The following is a 20,866-nucleotide window of genomic DNA, read 5'->3' as shown; positions in this document are numbered from 1 at the left end:
CACGCTTCCCTTAGTGCAGGACTTATTGCTACTCTGTAGGAGAGAACTGAAAGTTGAAATACTGAAGTAACTGTTTAAGGTTTCCAACCAGTGACTTCTATCATCTGGGACAGTCCTCCAGGGTTGTTTTCCTATCGTGATGCCATTTGAGGCATCTGACCTGGAAGGATAAAGACATCACTAGCAAGGGAACACTACCTTGACTTGGACTTCTCTCACCATTCCCTCATTGAAAATCCTGGAATGCCCTTCCTAACAGCATTGTGGGTCTACCTGCGCGTTTAGCGCACACACACACACGCGCAGTTAGGAACAGGCAATGAATGAAGGCCCAATCAGTGACACCAACATTCAATGAATGAATAAAGAAAATTAGTACAATGGGCAGATTCATATTTACAGGAGATTTCTATTAGCAACAGCTGTTACATAGGCAGGCTTGTGCGGAGCCCAAACACTGACATTGGCCGGTTGGTATGCTGTTAATGTTTTGCAATGTATTCTGATTAGTTTGGTGTGAGGAAGTGAGAGACGAAGTTTGCACTTTTTTACAGTGAACAGCACAACACCAGTACTTGGCTGGGTGTCCCTTGGTTTGTTGTAATTATCCCTCGCCTCCCTTACTGTGCCTCTCTATGGTTTAATATACCCACCTTACCAGTTTAAGGGTTGAGTGCTTCCACACAGGTCTCACTGCCCTGGTTTGGGGAGGATGGGCTAGATACTGCTGCCAACAGTACAGTCTGTGCTAGCTGCATTCTGGCACCAGTTTAACAGTGCAATCAACATGTTTTAGAACTTGAGTCAATGCATTAAAAAGAGGTGGGAGGAGATTAGGGAAATAAAAACCCACACCAAATCACAAAACGATGGATAAAGAATCTGAGCTGATCTCTGCTCTTTCTTTCCTGGTTCAGGGGTTCAGTCAATTAGTCCAACGGGGTTTCTACAGGGGTGTTACAAGTAAAAGCTCTTTATTTGTTTAAGGTCTATTATCTGTGAGGTACAGATCCCAGCACACTTTAGCACCTCATTCACCAACTCTTTCTTTTAATTCACTCATGGGGTGTGGGCATCACTCATGGGATGTGGGCCAGCACACCCCGAATTATCTTCAACATTAAAGGTGTTAAAATGTCATTTCATTGAGGGCAGTCTAGGCCTGATTTCATTCTCCCCCCACCATGCTCATATGGGCATATCCAGCAGGGCATGCTACCTGGTTCATTTCCCCCATCTCAAGACTATGGAGGCCAATTCGTATTGTCCCCTTTAACTTAATAAAAGACCCATGGCACTTCACAGGAACATTATTAAATAGAGTGTAGCACCAGGATAATGGGGAGAGGTTAGGATAGCAGATCTGATTTACCATGCTGATTCCTGGAATGGCAGGACTTACGTATGAGGAGAGATTGACTAGGTTAGGATTGTTTTCACTGGAGTTCAGACTAATGATCTCATAGAGACTTATAAAATTCTAACAGGACTAGACAGAGTGGAGGCGGGGAGGTTGTTCCTGATGGTGGGTGTGTCCAGAATCAAGGATGACACTGTGAGGATTCAGGTAGATCATTTAGGATGGAGATGAGGAGACGTTTCCTTACCCAAAGAATGATGAGCCTGTGGAATTCATTTTCATGGGAAGTAGTTGATGCCAAAACATTGAATGTATTCAAGAGGCGGCTGGGAGCGAATGGGATCTAAGGTTAAGCGGAGAAAGCAGGATGAGGCAATTGAGTCGGATGATCAGCCATGATCATGATGAATGTGGAGCAGGCTCGAAAGGCCGAATGGCCTTCTTCTGCTCCTATCTTCTATGTTTCTATGAAACAGACAAACATGGGAGAAATCAGTTCCAAGGAAGAATCATACCAAACTCAAAACATTAATTCTGTTTCTCGGTCTGTAGATACTTCCTGACCTGGGAGTTTCCAAGGCAACTTATACTCTTTTTGTTGTTGGAGAATTCCAGAGTTTTGAAACTTGGCTGCCAGACACAGTCACCAGGGCTCATGTGATGTACAAGAGGCCAGAACTAGATGAGCGCAGAGATCTTAGAAGACAAAGGAATTACACAGATAGGGAAAGGAAAGACCATGGAGGCATATGACCATAAGGCTGATCAAATTTGAGATATAAAACATATGAAGAGGAGAAGGCCATTCAGCCCTTTGAGCCACCTGCACCATTCAATATGATCATTGCTTGTCATCCAACTCAGTAACCTGTTCCCGCTTTTGCCCTATTTCCTTTCCTTTAACTCAAAGAACTACTGTATATCTAACTCCTTATTGAAAACATTCAATGTTCTGGCCTCAATCACGTTCTGCAGCAGAGAACTTCACAAGTTTACCACTCTCTGGATGAGTAAATCTCTCCTCATCTCAGTCCTAAATGGCCTACCCCATATCATCAGACTGTGACCCTTGTACAAACTCCTCGATCATTACGAACATTCTTTTGGTGTTTACCCTGTCTAGTCCTGTTTAAATGTTACAGGTTTCAATGGGATCCCTCTCATTCTTCCAAACACCAATGACTATAGCTTAACCAATCCAGTTTCTCTTCATTTGTCAGTCTTGCCATCCCAGGAATCAGTCTGGTGCACCATCATTGTACTCCATCTATAACCAGAACATCCTTCCTCAGATAAGAAAACCAAAGCTGCACAAAGTACTCCAGGTGTGGTCTCGCCAAGGCCCAATTGCAGCAAGACATCCCTGTTCCTCTACTCAAATCCTCCTCACTGTGAAGCCAACATATTATTTGCCTTCTTCACTGCCCTACTGTACCTGCATTCTTACTGTCAGCAACTGGTGTATGAGGACCCAGGTCTCATTGCACCTCCTCCCTTTCCCAATCTATCACCATTTAGATAATAATCTGCCTTGACAGTTATCCCACATTATACTTTACCTGCCATACATTTGCCCTCTCACTCAACTTGTCCAAATTACACTGAAGCGTTCCTGCTTGTCCTCACATCTCATTCTCCCACCCAGCTTTGTGTTGTTTACAAACTTGAAGATATTACATTTAATTCCCTCATCTAACTCATGAATATATATTGTGAGTAGCTGGGGTCAAAACACTGATCCCTGTAGTTTCCCACTAGTAATGTGTGTGACCATTGCTGGAACAGGACCCAATATAAATGAGTGAGTACAGTGAGGATGGGTGAAACAGTCCTTGATGCGATATTTGGATACATATTGAGCTGAGCTCAGATTTGCTGAGGTTAGGAGATGGCAGGCCAGCCACTTGAGGTTGGAATTGTTGGGTTTAGAGGTGACAAAAAGTGTAATTGAGGATTTCAGCAGAAAAGGAGATGAGGCAAAGGAGGAGATGGTGATGTTCTTGGTGAAGCAGAGGTTGTACTGTTGTAAGCTTCGTCCAGAGCAAGCATTATACTAAGGCTGTCATCTGGTCTCAGTCTCAGAGAGTGGCCAGAGAGAGAAATAGTGTCAGTGGCTGGGAAACAAGGTTCACAGTGTAGACAATGGCAATGGTCTTGCCCATTGGAAATAATTTCCATTAAGCCAGTATTGGATGTTGGACCTGTGGTACAACAAATCGGCTGCAGTGGAAGGGCAGAGTATGTTGTCTTGATATAAAGTTGGGTACTATCAGTACACACATGGAATCTGATACTGTGTATGGTGTCTCCAAGTAGACTAAGGATTGTACCAAGGAACATCCTTGTGTGTGAGCTTAAATCCATGTCATACAGTGCCTGTACTGGACCATCATGAAGCTAAATCCCAGAGTTTTAGATGGTCAGTATTGTGTGGGAAAAAAGGCATTTCCCTAATGGAATCACTTTAAGTTAGCTGGGAATTTAGCAGGCTAGCATCTCAGTCCTGGTACTTGCATGTACAATAGTTCATTTTTTTCTTATTAGATTCCCTACAGTGTGGAAACAGGCCCTTGAGCCTAACAAATCCACACCGACCCTCCAAAGAGTAACCCACCTAGACCCATTTCCCTCTGACTAATGCACTTAACACTTTGGGTGATTTAGCATGGCCAATTTACCTAACCTGCACATCTTTGGACTGTGGGAGGAAACCGGAGCTCCCGGAGGAAACCCACACAGACACAGGGAGAATGTTCAAACTCCACACAGACAGTTGCCCAAGGCTGGAATTGAACCCTGGCACTGTGAGGCAGCAGTGCTAACCACTGAGCCACCATTACCTTGAGTAATGGTTTGTAATTACCTCGAAGCCAATGTGAAAGGAGGCTATGTACCACACAACCGTTGGTTTAGAGAAGTTAGGAATATGTTTGTCGAATTGAATCAGCTACCAGGTTTGTGTTTTAGCACTTGGTGCATCAGAATGTAGTGGGCCAATTGTCCTGGACTTATCTCACCTTCACAACAATAGCATTTATCAAAGTCAAGGGAGAAAAGGAGGAATGGGGTGCAGGGAATCAATGAACCTTTGTACAGAACAAAATGAACAGAAAGTACACAGTGTTCACCAAAACAGCTGAGGAAACTGGAACCAGCGCAAGAAAAATGTGACCTCAGCAACTTAAGATTCTAGTCCTCGATGCTTCGCCTTCCCAATGCCAATCCCAAGTCTTCCTCTTTCACACACAAAAAAACGCTGTCAAACTGTGTGGAGCTACACAGATTTGCATGGTGCAGGATGAAATCGTCTGCGTTTTCTTGAACCCTTGGCTCTGCCAATTGCTGTCAGAATGACGAATGATCCTGGGCACAGGCTGGTGAATTGCTTCAGCTGCCTGTTGGGATTAAGAGGGCTCATTTGAAATTTAAAAAAAAAATTGTTTTCCTAATATACCGGTATTCTAGTAAATAAAAAATATTTGAGTGTGCCTCGTCTTACAGAATTGCAGCCTTTCAGGACAGCACTTATTGCTGTTAGGAAAATACATACAAAATGCAACAACTTGGTGTTTGCTATGTATAGGAGATTGTGCCTGAATGAAAGGCTGCTTTATGTTACCTTTCTGCCTTATTTGTTTTCCTTTGTCTAGGCATATTCCTGAGTTTTTGGATTGTATCAGCATGTGGGCCAAAATATACAGTTTGGTGATTACATGTTGACAGTTGTACCCATAGCTGTTTTCCTTCGAACTATTTAATGTTGCTTAAGCACATATAATGGCTTTAGTTTCTTCCTGGTGCTACAAGAAAAGAAGGAATAGAAGCAATATTCTTCATTGAGCCCTGCTCCATCATTCAGTAAAGTGATAGCTGATCTGATCTTGACCCCTACTTTCCCGACTGTTCCCAATGACCCTAGATCCCCCTCCATAACCCAAAAACCGATCTAACTCAACTTAAAATATATTCAAAGACTCAGCCTCCACTGATCTCTGGGGAAGAGAATAAAAAAGGTCACGACCCTCAAAGAAGATATGCATCACCATCCCTGTGTAAAATGGGAGCTTTCTTATTCTGAAACAGCAGTCCCGAGATAGATTCTCCGACAACAGGAAAAGTTTGCTTGGCATCTTTGTTACTCCCTCAGTATCTTGTCAATAAGATCATCTCTTATTCTTGGACGGGCACCTTCGAAGGTGAAAACTAATGAACTATTTCAGAGGTTGGATGGGGAACTCTGGATTGTTGAGCCCTGGGAATGTCCTTTCTGTCTAGCCAACATCAGGAATTGATCCATTCCAACACAATTCCTCCTTATTTACTGACCTTCCAGACTGCACCATAACAGGGCAGAGAAAGTAATCCCCTGGGTGCTCCCATAACTTGCTTTCCCATATATCTTTGTATCATCAGCAACATTGGCTGTAATATGTGTATTCCCTGCAGCACAAATCATTACTGTAGATTGTAAATAGTTGAGCCTGCAGCACTGAACCATGCGACACTCCTATACTTACAATTTGACAACCTGAAATTGACCCATTTTTTCTGACTTTCTATTTTCTGTTCGTTAACCAGTTCTCTAACCATGCTAATAAATCACTCACAAAGCTTCTACTTTGTGCATCAAGGTATAATGTAAAAAATATAGCAATTCCAAGTATATCCACACATTTGTCTTTATCCACCCTGCTTGTTACATTCTCAAAAAATCCTAATAAGTTTGTGAAACACAAAACTCTATTGACTTTACCTGACTACATCATTATTTTCTAGACGTCCTGTATCTACCTCTTTCGCAATGAATTCCAATGACAGCAGTCAGGTAACTGAACTATAGTTTCTTACTTTGTATCTCGCTCCTCACTTGAGTAGACATGTTATATTTAGCTTTCCAATCTAAGAAATCTGGAAGATTAGAACCAAGTCACACCTGGACTGTCTCACTAATAGCACTGCCAGATTAAGAGAGACTATATTGGTACCACTAAATGTTATTTGTTTTGATAAACAGTTTGAGTTGCTGTAATGTGGATAGTATCTTTTCAAGTTGGTTTGGGTGCACAAATTGGCGACGTGCAATCTATCTCTCAGCCCCCTTGGGGTTACCCTCACCTCCCCACCCCCCCCACCCTTATTCCTGATGAAGGGCTTATGCCCGAAACGTTGATTGTCCTACTCCTTGCATGCTGCCTGGCCTGCTGTACTTTTCCAGCATCCCACTCTCGACTCTGAGCTCCAGCATCTGCAGACCTCACTTTCTTGTAGTTGATTATAACCTTACTACGAATCCTCTTCCGAGGATGCCTACCTTGAAGAAGTTCTCCTCTTCTCTCTACAAAGAGCTCAGTGAGATTTTCTCTCACTGTACTTCCCAAGTCCTCTCCTCTGCTCTGAAGCTCTGCAGCCACATCCTGAAGCAGACTCCAACTTGGCTCCGCCTTCTTGACCTGTCCATTTTCCTTCCCACCTATCCGCTCCACTCACCTCTCTGACCTATCACCTTCACCCCCACCATTATCTACTTATCACATTACCAGCTACCTTACCCCTAGCCCCACCCCCTCCCAATTATCTCTCAGCTCCCCCCGGCCCACAAGCCCCATTCCTGATGAAGGGCTTATGCCCGAAACGTCAATTCTCCTGCTCCTCGGATGCTGCCTGACCTGCTGTGCTTTTCCAGCACCACTCTCTTGACGGTGCAATCTCCTACTGATGGACGACGATAATGCAGTCTAATCCATACGATGGAAGCTTACAGCAAGCGGCTTTCCAGGTTCACAAGACAGCAATAGCCAACTGCTCCTCACACTGAATTAATGTTCATGGGAAAAATCTAAATCAGATTTGTTGCTGCCTACCAGCTATCATAAAGCACAGGATTAACAGACCACTGTGACTTAGCAGATGTGATTTCTACCAGGAGATGCTTATTTTGCTCTCTATAGCAAATTAATTAATTGCTGTTTTCCTCTCATGACTATACAATTCTCAGTTTCTCCCATTTAATTTCCATTTGACCCCTAAAAAATTGAAACAAGTCAGTAAGGATCTTTCATCTGAAGTCTGGACAAAGAATTCTTGCAGATATACATTTGACTCCTATTCCTCAAATCTCTCAAATTTAAAATTCCCACCCTCAGTTTATGGCCTTGCTCCTCCATAATCCTGTGGAAATTCTGCTTCCCACCAGTTTTGGTCTCTTATCCAACCTTTACTACCTTCATCGTAGTAACCATGCCATCAACCATCCAGGATAATATTGACAAACTGGTTCCCAAGATGCTCCCATTTTAACACTTAAAAATTTAATGTATCATGAACTAACAACAAAAACAAAACTGCATAAAGCAGCACAGTAACTTCAGTGAAAATTAATGTTTTCAAAGTACTTGGTAAAATTGTAATTATTTTATGTACACACCACCCCATTATGACATCTGAACTGCTCCAACTCAAGGACCATGACCCAGATGCAGAAGATGTAAGGGGGTCAGAGTCTTGATGTGGTTATTGTTGGAGCTTAGATTGCTCCACAGCAATAAGATGAAGGTGGCTAAGCTCAGACAAGCTGAAGCTCAGCAATAGAGGCATCAGCTCCAGTTTCATGGTTGGGGATAGACTTCAAAATTCAGGGAAGCTGGTATAGCAGGAATCTCTGAAGCAGAGAGAGAGAGACTGAGAGATGTGCTGGACAAGGATAAGGCTGGATTCTGGGACAACACTGATGCAGGGCACAGGAGGATGAACCTTTGACCCCATTCATTCTTCTGCAACCTCAATGGGGTTCTGCCATACATTTAGGGTGGGCTCTGACCACTGGAACACCCTCACAAACTGGGCACCACCTTCTGTTCCTTTGAGATATTTCTTAAGAAGCCTCGTAATGTCTAAGATCATAGTCACGTCTTCTATCAGGTGTCTTTTAAATTTGTTTTGGAGTTAAGATGTGCACTCTCGGAATATTCCTCCGGCCATAACTTTGAGCTATAATGTGTGACTATAATTGTTCATTGTGTAAGTGGAGGGACAACTAAACATGAGTTGTAACAGTGTGTTTATGCAACAGTTATGGGCGAAAATATCCTGTATAATTGGTGATAATAACCAGAAAGGTGCTGGGATGTTAAATGGAGATTGTAACTTTTGCACTGCCAATTAGTTATTTGGTCATACTAGCTTACCTTCACCCAGAGAAAATCTTAAATCACAGCAATAATTTATTTCAATCAGATATTGAGTGTTGGTTCGCTCGGTTGAGTAGACAGCTGGTTTGAGTGCAGAGGGATGTCAACGCTGTAGTTTCAATTGTTGAGGTCTTACCCTGTGCCTGAGGTATGGTGACCTTACCCTGTGCCTGAGGTATACTCCCCACAACACTAAAGCTCAACCAACAAAATGTCAAGGGGCACAAAAGTCAAGCTCACAACCAAGAAAGTAGAATGTGGAAAATTCATACAAGCATGGCACACTTCCTTCCTCCTCACATCCATTATCATCTGCCAACAACAACCCCAACCCCATTATTGTTTTTTGCCATTTGCATGATTAATAGGTTTGATATCTTCTGACCTCAGTGTTTGCTTACAGGATTGTGGGATAGTATATCTTGTGGGGTCGTGTGTCATGTGGAGGGAATGTGTCATGTGGGGGAGTGTGTCTTGTGGGGGAGTGTGTCTTGTGGGGGAGTATGTCATGTGTGGAAGTATGTCATGTGGAGGAGTGTGTCTTGTGGGGGAGTATGTCATGTGGGGAAGTATGTCATGTGGAGGAGTGTGTCTTGTGGGGGAGTATGTCATGTGAGGGAGTGCATCGTGTGGGGGAGTGAGTCGTGAGGGAGTGTGTCTTGTGGGGAGGTGCATCATGTGGGGAGGTGCATCTTGTGGGGGAGTGCATCATGTGGGGGAAGGCATCACGTGGGGGAAGGCATCACGTGGGGGAGTGTGTCACGTGGGGGAGTGCATCATGTGGTGGAAGGCATCGTGTGGGGGAGTGTGTCATGTGGGAGAGTACGTCATGTGGGGGAGTGTGTCATGTGGGGAGTGTGTCATGTGAGGGAGTGTGTCGTGTGGAGAGTGTGTCTTGTGGTGGAGTGCGTCATGTGGGGCAGTGCGTCATGTGGGGCAGTGCGTCATGTGGGGGAGTATGTCATGTGGAGGAGTGTGTCTTGTGGGGGAGTATGTCATGTGGGGAAGTATGTCATGTGGAGGAGTGTGTCTTGTGGGGGAGTATGTCATGTGAGGGAGTGCATCGTGTGGGGGAGTGAGTCGTGAGGGAGTGTGTCTTGTGGGGAGGTGCATCATGTGGGGGAGTGCATCATGTGGGGGAAGGCATCACGTGGGGGAAGGCATCACGTGGGGGAGTGTGTCACGTGGGGGAGTGCATCATGTGGTGGAAGGCATCGTGTGGGGGAGTGTGTCATGTGGGAGAGTACGTCATGTGGGGGAGTGTGTCATGTGGGGAGTGTGTCATGTGAGGGAGTGTGTCGTGTGGAGAGTGTGTCTTGTGGTGGAGTGCGTCATGTGGGGCAGTGCGTCATGTGGGGCAGTGCGTCATGTGGGGCAGTGCGTCATGTGGGGGAGTATGTCATGTGGAGGAGTGTGTCTTGTGGGGGAGTATGTCATGTGGGGAAGTATGTCATGTGGAGGAGTGTGTCTTGTGGGGGAGTATGTCATGTGAGGGAGTGCATCGTGTGGGGGAGTGAGTCGTGAGGGAGTGTGTCTTGTGGGGAGGTGCATCATGTGGGGAGGTGCATCTTGTGGGGGAGTGCATCATGTGGGGGAAGGCATCGTGTGGGGGAGTATGTCACGTGGGGGAGTGCATCATGTGGGGGAGTGCATCATGTGGTGGAAGGCATCGTGTAGGGGAGTGTGTCATGTGGGAGAGTACGTCATGTGGGGGAGTGTGTCATGTGAGGGAGTGTGTCGTGTGGAGAGTGTGTCTTGTGGTGGAGTGCGTCATGTGGGGGAGTATGTCATGTGGGGGAATGCGTCATGCGGGGGAGTGCGTCATGCGGGGGAGTGCGTCATGCGGGGGAGTGCGTCATGCGGGGGAGTGCGTCATGCGGGGGAGTGTGTCTTGTGGCTTTGTCTTTCTGCAAATGTAGGAAGAGTCTCTGGCAGTTGGCCCAGGAATGAACCTTATGGAGAACCTGATAATGATTGGTTGAAGGCAGGACGGATGTTTGGGAAAGAGATGACCTTTGTGATCAAAGGCAGAAACAAGTGGGAAAGTTAAACTTTTCATGAACCCTGTTTTGAGACTTTGTCACTCTCTCCCCACAGGTACAGATTCCTTGGGAAGCCAACACAACATTCCGAAAGAGTCTGTTTTCAGCAATGGGGACACACTGGATCTGACTTGCAATTCCCAAGGCTCCTCAGTAGCTACGGTGTGGTTAAAAGATGGACTTCGAATTCTGCCCAACAACAGAACCCAAGTTGGACAGAGAGTGCTGAAAGTTATCAATATTTCGTATGATGACTCTGGAGTTTATTCCTGCAAACTCTGGGGCACCGATGAGATCCTGAGAAATTTCACAATAAAAGTCACAGGTGAGTACTCACTCTCAGATCAGAGTTGTACTTGTGCTAAGTCTGTCGAACTGAGAGATAGAGATCAACTCTTATCCAGGGTTAGCTGCCCAATGCAGGTTGTAGTTATCCTTTGTATCTCTGGCTTGAGAAAAATGAACATGACTGGATACCTTGCTGCAGCGGTTATGTAACAGGGCTAATATTCCAGAGGTCTAGATGAGCAATCTCGAGAATGTGAATTCCAACCCATCCACTGCAATGTGAAGAGTCTGGAGAGTGACGTAGTTGGATGGCAATGAGAGCCCAGCTGTTTCATTAATATCCTGTAGGAACATTGGATGCCAACCATAGCCAATCTGTGTGTTTCGTGACCGCCAGCGATCCAGCTTACTCTTGAACGGCCTCAAAAGTGACCTAATGGGGCACTCTTGGGATGGGCACTAAATATTGGCTTTGCCAGCAATACCACACATGTCAAGAATGAATAAAGCAACAAAAATAAGTGGAAATGTCAGAAGACAATATTATGATACCTGAGGAGTGACCCGCAGGGTGAGATGTCAGATCTGGTTGAACCACACCGCAGAGCGAGTCAGAATTGCCTACAGAAACAATTATTCAAAACAACAGTGAAATACAACCACATATTGTATGGAAAAAAAACCCCCACCTCTCAGGATGACTGGCCCATAGTACTTATTGTGCTGTGTCATCACATTGGAAATTACGGATGAAGGTTCAGATGGGAAGTTTACTGACGTAGAAATGCTTCCTTTTCGAGTATCAATTATTGAAATATTAGCTTATAGTGGGGCCTCATTCAGTTTCATTTAGGCAATTTCTTTCAAATTTGAAAGACAGCGAAGCCAAGCTCCTTACTCCGTAACTGTGAGATGCAAAAAGAAAGTAAAATTATTGCGAGGGAAGAAAAGGGAGAACGGATATCGACAGTGCTTTGATGTGTCAGCTTTCACAAGGCCTTAGTTACTGCCCCCAGGTAAACTGTAGGAGAGCATTAGCCTAACCAGTAAACACACACACCCTGGGGAGGTGTCCATTGCAACTTTACATCAAATGTTTTCAGGCAGGCATGAACAAATAATTAAGAGGCCATATTATTTTGTAATCAAATACCTTGGAAGCTGTTTATCTGATTGACAATGAGAACTGCAAAGAATATGTAGTGAAGGCAGAAATATACTGCAACAGGATCATGCTGAGAAAAGCTTAATGGGAAATCTTCACACTGAAGTATAGATGATGTTGCTCTGCAAAATATTTAACAATAATTTTCTAAGAAATAAGCTTTCTATGCAATCCCAAATACATAGAGTGTGCTAGATCACATGGACTGCTTTAGAGTGCAATCCTGGATAGGAAATGAACGTTGGCCTTGCCAGTGATGTTAAATCTCAGAAATTATGAAAAGACAAAGCTACTGAAGGCTTGCTGGAATACCAATCAGAAAGGGATACAACTTCTTCCTCCTTATTCTTATAGTTTTACAAACATTAGTCAAATAAGGCAAGCACAATCTGATCTTTTGCAGTTAGTTTGTCTCAACTAGCTCAGTCGTTTTGGGAGATGGAGAGTAGGATCTTGCATCTGAGCCAGGGACACTGGATTCAATTCCCTCTTCAGTTCACGGTTGCCAAGAAAGGTTGGTAACATGGCCAGATAGGTATCAAATTATAAATCCTTCTAAAATTTACCAATGGCAGGAAGTAAGAGTGGGTGAGATACCTGCTCAGCCACGTGGGGGAAAACAGTCCTTTACTATCACTGCGCATAGCTCCAGTCTACAATGCATCATGTAAAATTATATGTTACCATAGCAACTTGGATTCCTTGGTGATGGTGGTTGTGGGGGGGGGGGGGTTGGATGGCGGAAATGTGTTGGGGGGTTGTCTGTTAGTGGCACTTAATTGACTAGACAGTGGGCATGGATCAGGCTGGTGGCAACAGCACAGGGTTGATTCACTGTTCAGGCTGGGATGAAACCAGCCATCCCACAGTGACGATGGTGGTGCTGTTGGTCAGACCAGCCTCTGGGCAGAAAACTGAAGAAGAACAGATTCTCAGTCAGTTTGAAGGCAAGGGATGATTTTTTATGTTCAGGAAGATGAACAATGTCTCTCTCTGGTGGAAGAGGATTTCTTTCCCATGCTAGCAGTTCACAGACATCAGAGCCATATGTTATTACATCAGGAGTAGCATGGATTAGATCCAATGTAAAATCACTCCAGCTCTTTCCAACACATTAATCCTGAAGTGCCCCTCTCTGGCAAGTCCATTTATTTTTAAAGTTTTGATTTGTTCTCTTGATCAAGCTGATATTGGCAAAGAAAAGGTGGAATATCAGAACTGCCTGTTCCAACATTTGATTAGCTCAATTGGAAAACACTTGCACCTTTGACAACCTCACAACAGCCCCGAGTACTTTACAGCCAGAGCAGTGCGTTTATAATGAAGCCACTGTTCACACGAAGGAAATGGTCTGTCTGGGAAAGAAAAACATTGTGCAACAAATGACAATTTGTCTGGAGCCATTTTTAAAAAAAAAATAGAATAGCCTTTGGTCTCTCAGTGGTTAGCACTGCAACCTCATAGCACCAGGGACTTGGGTTTGATTCCAGCGTCAGGTGACTGTGTGCAGTTTGCACATTCTCCCTGTGTATGTGTGGGTTTCCTCCACATGATCCACTTCCCTCCCACAGCTCAAAGATGTGCAGGTTCAGTGGATTGACCATGGGGAATGCAGATTTGGGGGGAGTAGGTCTGGGTGGGATGCTCTATGGAGGATTAGTGTATACCTGATGTGCCTAATGGCCTGCTTCCATACTGCAGGCATTGTATGATGACTCAAATTGGGTTCTGCAAGTGAACAGTGCTACCTGAGCAGCGTTTGGCTCTAGCGGGTACCATTTTTAACTTGATGAATGGGCAGTAACACATTCGAGCAGAACACCCACACCAACTGACTTTCATTCTATTGAAATCGATAGAATATAGAACGGGGCTCTTGTGGTGCAGTGGTAGAGACTAAGAGGCTCGGGTTCAAGTTCCACCTACTCCAGAGGTATGTAATAACGTCATTGAACAGGTTAATTAGAAAAATATCTAGAATATAGATCCTGTGGGATATATAGAGGGTGAGTGATCCATTCTGGCAAGTGACTAGCAAACTTGAACATTATTCCTTATGAATTAGCAACAACAAATATTGCTAAGGCAATGGCGGACGGATTCTTGACTATCAAGGGTGAAAACTTAATAGGGGTGTGCTGCAGGGATGTGGAGTTGAGATAAAAACCGGTTCAGCCATGACCTTGTTGAATCTTTGAACAGGCTGGAAGGGCCAAATGGCCTACTCTTGTTTCTTGTTTGTAGGTAACTAAAGTTTGCATTTTGAATATTCTCTTTGATCACAATAAAGATGAACTTCCTCTGAGTGGGGAATGATGTTGAGCAGTAGCACATAATTTAATTCGGAATGATCATTAGAGAGGACAGGAGGTTCTTAAGGAATCTGTTTACAAGTGAGTACATAAGGCGTTTACAGGATGTTCTAGAGAGCTGGACCAATATTACTGACAGCCACATTCCAGATGATGGAGTAAAGGAGGATAGAATTACATTGGACACAATGAAAGGGCACAGGCTATGACAGGAAGCTACAAAAGTACCAATGGGTAAGATCCTGAATGGATTCAACAAATGGTCTCATAAATAAAAGCATCTGAGGCTTCCATGGTAATGATTGTAGGCTCTGACCAGATTTTGAAATTAGGAACAGTAGGTTTGATTTGTTTTTAAAGAATGATGTGGTCTTTAGGTACAGGGATAGTGAACACTTCACAATGACTTCGCTCAATGTTATTTCCAGGGTTGGCATGCAAATGGATGATATAATTTTACCCTTGTTTTTTACCCCTAGTTTTACTTCAATCATTCATTTTTTGAGTCTTTATGTTGAAAATAATTCCATGGGAACCCATTTTCTTTCTTTGCTTCAGTCACAAGGTAACTTCTAATTTGTGAGACTTGACGTGGTGAATTGGCAGACTAAAGCAACATTATCATTTCATTAACAGAGCTGAGAGATCACAAGTAATGCCAATCATGCCCTCAATCAGTATTGACATGCTTTCATTTCCAGCTGGGGCCATTGGACAACAATCAGGGGCAGGAACCTTTAACAGTTTTGCTTTCACTGACACAGGAATAGCAGGTCCCTTAGGGCCACATCGACAAAGCTGAGTTCTCTCCACACAGATGGAGACACATATAGTCTGGACAGATCAACCACTCATTGGATAAATACACTGGAAGAACAATATTGAATTGTAAGGAATCATTTTAGGCCTAGGTTGGCTTAAAGGGATAGCTGCAAATTTCCTATCATAACCAAATAGCCACCTTAAACCTGATAACAAACTGTAGGTTTGCCATGAGACACAAAGGAGGCATTCAGGCACTGAAGGCGTTTAGGAGAAGAGCATTGATCCCTGATATCAAAGGTTTGAGAAATGAGAGCAAAATTTAGCACTTTCTCCTTGGAAAGAAAGTGTTTGGGAGGTAATGTGCACAAACATAAGATGGTTAATAGGATTTTATTTTGGATTGTTTCACAATGTAGTCCAAGAAAGACTCTAAACAGTAAATGGTAAATTTAGGATCACTCAGAATCACAGAATTGTTGCAGTTTGGAAGGAGGCTGTTGTGGTGCTGTAGTAGTGTTCCTACCTCAGGGCTAGGAGACACAGGTTCAAGACCTACCAGAGACCTTGTGATGACATCTCCAAACAGGTTGAGTAGAGGAAAGTATCCAGGAGCCCATTGAACCTGCACTGGCTCTGTGAATGAGAGTCTCACTCAATGCTATTCTCTTGCCATCTCCTTTCCTGAATGTGGTTTCACCCACACTCTCAGGCCAGATCCTAGCCACTCACTGCATGGAAAGACTTTTCTCATATCGGTTTTGCTTCTTTTCCCAATTATTTTAAATCTGTGCCCCCTCATCCTTTGATGAGTGGAATCATAAAGTAACATTCCAATAGATTGCTTTCTAACACATGCGTTCTAAATCTGCATGGACTGCCAGCTGGTTAAGTGAAGGTCAAAGTCTAGATTAATTGAACAATCATTCGAATACTGCAGTGATGGAATTTAGATATCATCATAGATGTTGAGACTATAATTGACCTTCCTTGTCTGTTATTATCTTGTATTTGTGACCCTTCAAAAATTCACTGAATTGAGGAAATTATGGAATTGTAAGCTGCTGTTTTTCATAACTCATTCTCTTAACAGTTGCACGTGCAGATTTTCACATAGTCCCTTGCTTTCTCTAATGAAATGGTCCTTTAATTGAGTCTTACATCATGATCTGAGGGCATTAAGCTCCCTGCAAAGGGTGGTGACTTAAGCAATTGTTTTAAGCTCCAATTTATGACCAGGTATATTGAGGAGCCCCATGTTTCCATTTGTCTCAATTGTTAATGACTGATTGCAAGTTGATTGACTCCAGTAGTGAATATTGAAACCATCTGGAATGGTGGCATTCCAGGTATTTGGATTAATCCTTTGCTTGGAATCTTGCTTTTGCTCATAAAACTGAACCGTGGATTGCATGTGACTCCTTCCTAACAGATCTGTATCCATTCACAGACCTGACACCCCTTCCTACTCAGACTGCCTTCCCATCTTTCTAGACCTACAGCCCCTTCTCTAGAAACACATTCACTGTCATAATGACTAGATGTAAAGCAACACTGTTCTTCAAACAAGGGACAAACCAGTAATCAGGCTAGACCATGATCTGCTGCACTTTAACGTGCTGTGCGAGTTAAGCAGCTGCTTTCAATTGAAATAACATGCACATTGCCAGCAGGTACTTCTGGAGTTGATCAAGTGACTGATGAAAGAGAGTTCTCCACATGAAAGAATTTTCACCCGTGTTCTGCTCCATTAAAGTGTGCACCTGTCAGACAAATGCAGTTGAAGTTCATTAATGCAAACTTGTGAAAGATTGCAAATACATTTGTTTTATCATGAGTGACTGTATCAAGATCTGTGCTGATTAGTGGCATCTCTGAATGCAACAAAAGAAGTCAGTAGCAAAGGGTATCATTCAAGACAGGTTAACCTTGACTCAGTGTTCGCACTTTCACTTGGATTAGAAGGTTGTGTTTTCCCAGTACAGGAACTTTAGCAGTTGTTTCAGGAACACGTTATAATGCAATATTGTCAGAGTGTAGCACTGCTGGAGGTGCGTTGACACTGCCAAAATATTTAATTGGCTGTGAAGGGCTGTAAGGTTGTAAAAGAGGTTATATACATTCAATTTCTTTCCTTATCATTGATAGCTTTTTGACTACATGCACATTGCTGTTGGCTGGTGGAATCAAAGACACTACATTGGTTTCCAGTCTGTGCTGAGTTTAAACATGGTTCAGTGCTTTCATTGGCTTCAGTACTACTTGGCGAGAAGGAGAAAAAGTCAGTGAGCTTTGTATTGCTGATGACTGGAAGGGTTTGTGTTGTTGTTGTTGGGAGAAGATCGAATCTGCATCAGCTGTGATGCTCAGTACAGTTAAGAAAGAACCTTCCCTCAAATGTCTGGGTTAGTGACAGGAAGAGACTCCACTAACTCTGTACCTTCCACCCCCCGACCCACACACACAAGCTGCTGTGGTTCAAGAACGCAACTCACTATTACTTCTTCAAGGGCAATTGCAAATAGGCAATAAATGTTTCTTGACCACGTTCCCTTTCTTTGAAATGCTTCTTAAAATTTATTCCCTTGACAAAGTGGGTCACCTGTTCTAATATCTCCTTACGTAGCTCGATATCAAACCTCGCTCGATAATGTGTCCAAGATGCTAAATGGCGCAAGTATAATAAATGTATACTTAATAAATACAGTACACATTTATTAAGTACCACTGTATAAATTAGTTGGTCTTGAGAATTAAATACAAGCTATCACTTTTGCTAATTTAAGAGTATAGTTTCTGTTCTCTAATGTTCTAAATACCCCATTAATTCATTCATGGGATGTAAGCTTTGCTGCCTGGGCCAGCATTTATTGTCCATTCCTTGTTATCCTTAAGAAGTTGGTGATCTTCTGTGTGGAGGTTCTTTTTGTCAAACTGAATGTAAGACTCTCCCACCCCCGTTCCCGCCCCCGCCGCCAACCAGCACATGGTGGAACACTGAGGAGTTGCCGAATGAAGCAATCTTTGAGCGGATGCTTATCACCAGGTGCAGACTCACGGGGAAAAGGAAAGCAACTGGAGAAAGGAAACACAAAATGGAACGTTCACAGCAGTGGCTGTCAGCACCTGAGAAGGCGAGAGACGGGTGAACATTTGGAGCTGGAGTCCTTTCAGGACAGAATGTTGGCATGAATACACCAACCCAAACAGAGCCAGTGTGTGAGCATCGATTGCAAGGCCAACGTTTGTTGTCTGTCCCTAATTGCCCTTGACTCATGTAAAACTGGACTCAGGAAATCTGAATCAGAAAGAGGAAATGCTGCAACCACTTAGCACGCCTTCTGTGGTGAGTGAAACAGGATTGACACCACGCTGCATTTTCTCAGCCCTGTGTTGGAAAACTGCAGGGTCAAGGCTGGGGAGTCGCACTGAGATCACTCCTTGATGCATTCCTGCTGCTGGGAAACATTTATCTAAGCAGCCCCGGGATCTGGGTAATTACTGGAAGTGTACGGCAGGCAGCCATTTTACACCCAATACTTCTGTTGGTAGCAGTCTAGAGGACTCATCAGAATTATGCCTGTGCTGCTACCTTCATGTAGAGACAAAAAAACCCTGAGGCTGGCTGAGGATCATTGTAGATGTGGGCTCCATACCTCAGTGATGAGGTTGTAGAATCATAGAATCCCTACAGTGTGAAAGCAGGCCATTTGGCCCACTGTGTCCAAACCGGCCCTCCAAACGGCATTCTATCCATATTATATCAGAAGGTCTCCCTCTCCCAGTGCCCAACCCCCCCAGCTGCCAATTCACTGATGTTGATCGAGGCAAGGTTTCCAGTTCTTTTTTCAAAATAGTGCCATAAATCCCCCTGAATAATTGCCTCATCCAAAGCACGGCATTTCTAACAGTGCAGCACTCCATCTGCACAACATTGGAACTCCAGCGTGTACACCACATATTACTCAAACTTTGGAGTGGGTTTTGAGCCCACAAGCTTCTGGCTCAGGACCATCGCTATAACTATTTGTTTTGGAAATTGGATTCAAAATTAGGACAGTTTGGGATGCGATTGCCCCAAACAGATTTCATCTGGGACTTTGCCGAGAAGACTTTTTACTGAGTTTGCTTGGAACCTAGATCACAGAAGGGGAAGACCAGTGTCTCAACCTACAGTATTTTATTCATTCATAGGGCGAGGGTACCTCTGGCTAGGCCAGCATTTATTGCCCATCCCTAATTGCCCAGGGACAGTTAAGAGTCAACCACATTGCTGTGGGTCTGGAGTTAAATGTGGGCCAGACCAGGTAAGAACAGCAGTTTCCTTGCTTAAAAGACAATAGTGAACCAGATGGTTTTTTCTGACAATCATCAACAGTTCCATGGTCATCATTCAGCTCTTAATTCCAGATTTTTTTTTAACTGAGTTCAACTTCCATCTGCTGAGGTGGGATTTGAGCCAGGATCCTGAGAAGGTTCCCTGGATTTCTGCATTAATCATCTAACACTCACACCACTTGAACATCGCCTCCCCCACTCCCATTATCTTGCAGAGAGCTTTCATTTGATATTTTCCAGGCCATCATCTTTGGTTGCAATAGCAGCAGGAAATTACCAATCACTTACCAATTACGTTCATGATGTGGAAAATGAAAATAAATGATCACTCGCGAGCAAGGCCTGTCATTCACAGTTACCGTGGAAAATGTGGACAGCCTTATGAAACTCAATCTCCTGTAATATCTGTAGAGCAGCCAGAATCCCATCCGATTCAAACATAATTTAGTTCATTTAGTCGCTGGGCCAGTATAAACAGGACGCAGTTCCCCAGAGATCAGTAAAAATGGCAGAATCGGGGGTAATGAAAACAGAATTTGATTTGCTGTATCCAGATTCAAATATGCCTTAGGTTCCATTTGCTCAACCTTTGCCAAAGCCTGCTGAATTGAAGTTGACTGCATGAGGCAGAGACAGAAGTGGTGCGAAATGCACAGGTCCACTTGTGTAGGTTTCCATCCCTCACACATCGGCTTTTGTTATCAAACTGGAGTGACCAGTCATTCCTGCGCTTAATTGTTAAAAATCACACAACACCAGGTTATAGTCCAACAGGTTTAATTGGAAGCACACTAGCTTTGTACACCCCAGTCCAACACCAGCATCTCCAAATTATGAGCTTAATTGTGTCCTCGTCCATGCTTATATCTCTCATCAGGTTTGCTCGGCTGAAGTGCTAATCAAGTTCCCCCATCCCCGACATTGAAATCGATCATAATGCCCACCAGATCAGTTGACCCAGCATTGAACTGGGACTGACTCTGTGAATGTGAGATTCTGTAGAGGGTTTGATTCTCTAAAAACATGGTCAAAGTGATTTTCTTCACTGAAAACCCCAATTCATGCTGAATTGGGATGCAAACAGGACATGGGAAACTGGCCAGAGCCAGGTTTAACAGATCTGTGTAACTGTATCTAAAGGCAGGAACTGTTTAGGTGTGCAGCATACGCACAGAGCTTCACTGTTTTGGCATCACCAGACATTTCTCTTCAAGAATAACTTCTTACTTCCACAGTTCCTACACTCATGTAAAAAACTGCGGTCTGAATAATAAATGAAAATACTTTACATACTGAAGACTCTGTACCCGTTAAATTTTATGCAGGCTGAACTCACTGAAGCTATTTGCATTATGGCTGTAGGCTGAAGCCCCACCTCAGTAACTCAAGAACGTTACCTCAGCATATAAGAT

General features: G+C 43.7%; 1 protein-coding gene across 8 annotated transcripts in view; it reads left to right on the top strand.

Moving 5' to 3' along the window:
• fgfr3 (fibroblast growth factor receptor 3) overlaps window positions 1-20,866 on the top strand; it is a 176,508-nt gene that overhangs the window by 87,153 nt on the left and 68,489 nt on the right. For all 8 annotated transcript variants that reach the window (XM_087990990.1, XM_087991016.1, XM_087991007.1 and 5 more), the window contains exon 3: window positions 10,645-10,914. In XM_087990990.1, coding sequence (XP_087847116.1) covers window positions 10,645-10,914 — 270 coding nt within the window. The remainder of the gene's footprint in view (window positions 1-10,644; window positions 10,915-20,866) is intronic.

This window comes from Chiloscyllium plagiosum, unplaced genomic scaffold, assembly GCF_037043375.1.
Source record: "Chiloscyllium plagiosum isolate Xiang-an unplaced genomic scaffold, Cpla_swu_hap1 HiC_scaffold_1, whole genome shotgun sequence".
Classification (NCBI taxonomy): Eukaryota; Metazoa; Chordata; class Chondrichthyes; order Orectolobiformes; family Hemiscylliidae; genus Chiloscyllium; species Chiloscyllium plagiosum.
Note: the sequence above shows the minus strand (reverse complement) of the source record. Positions and strands in the feature narration are given on the sequence as shown.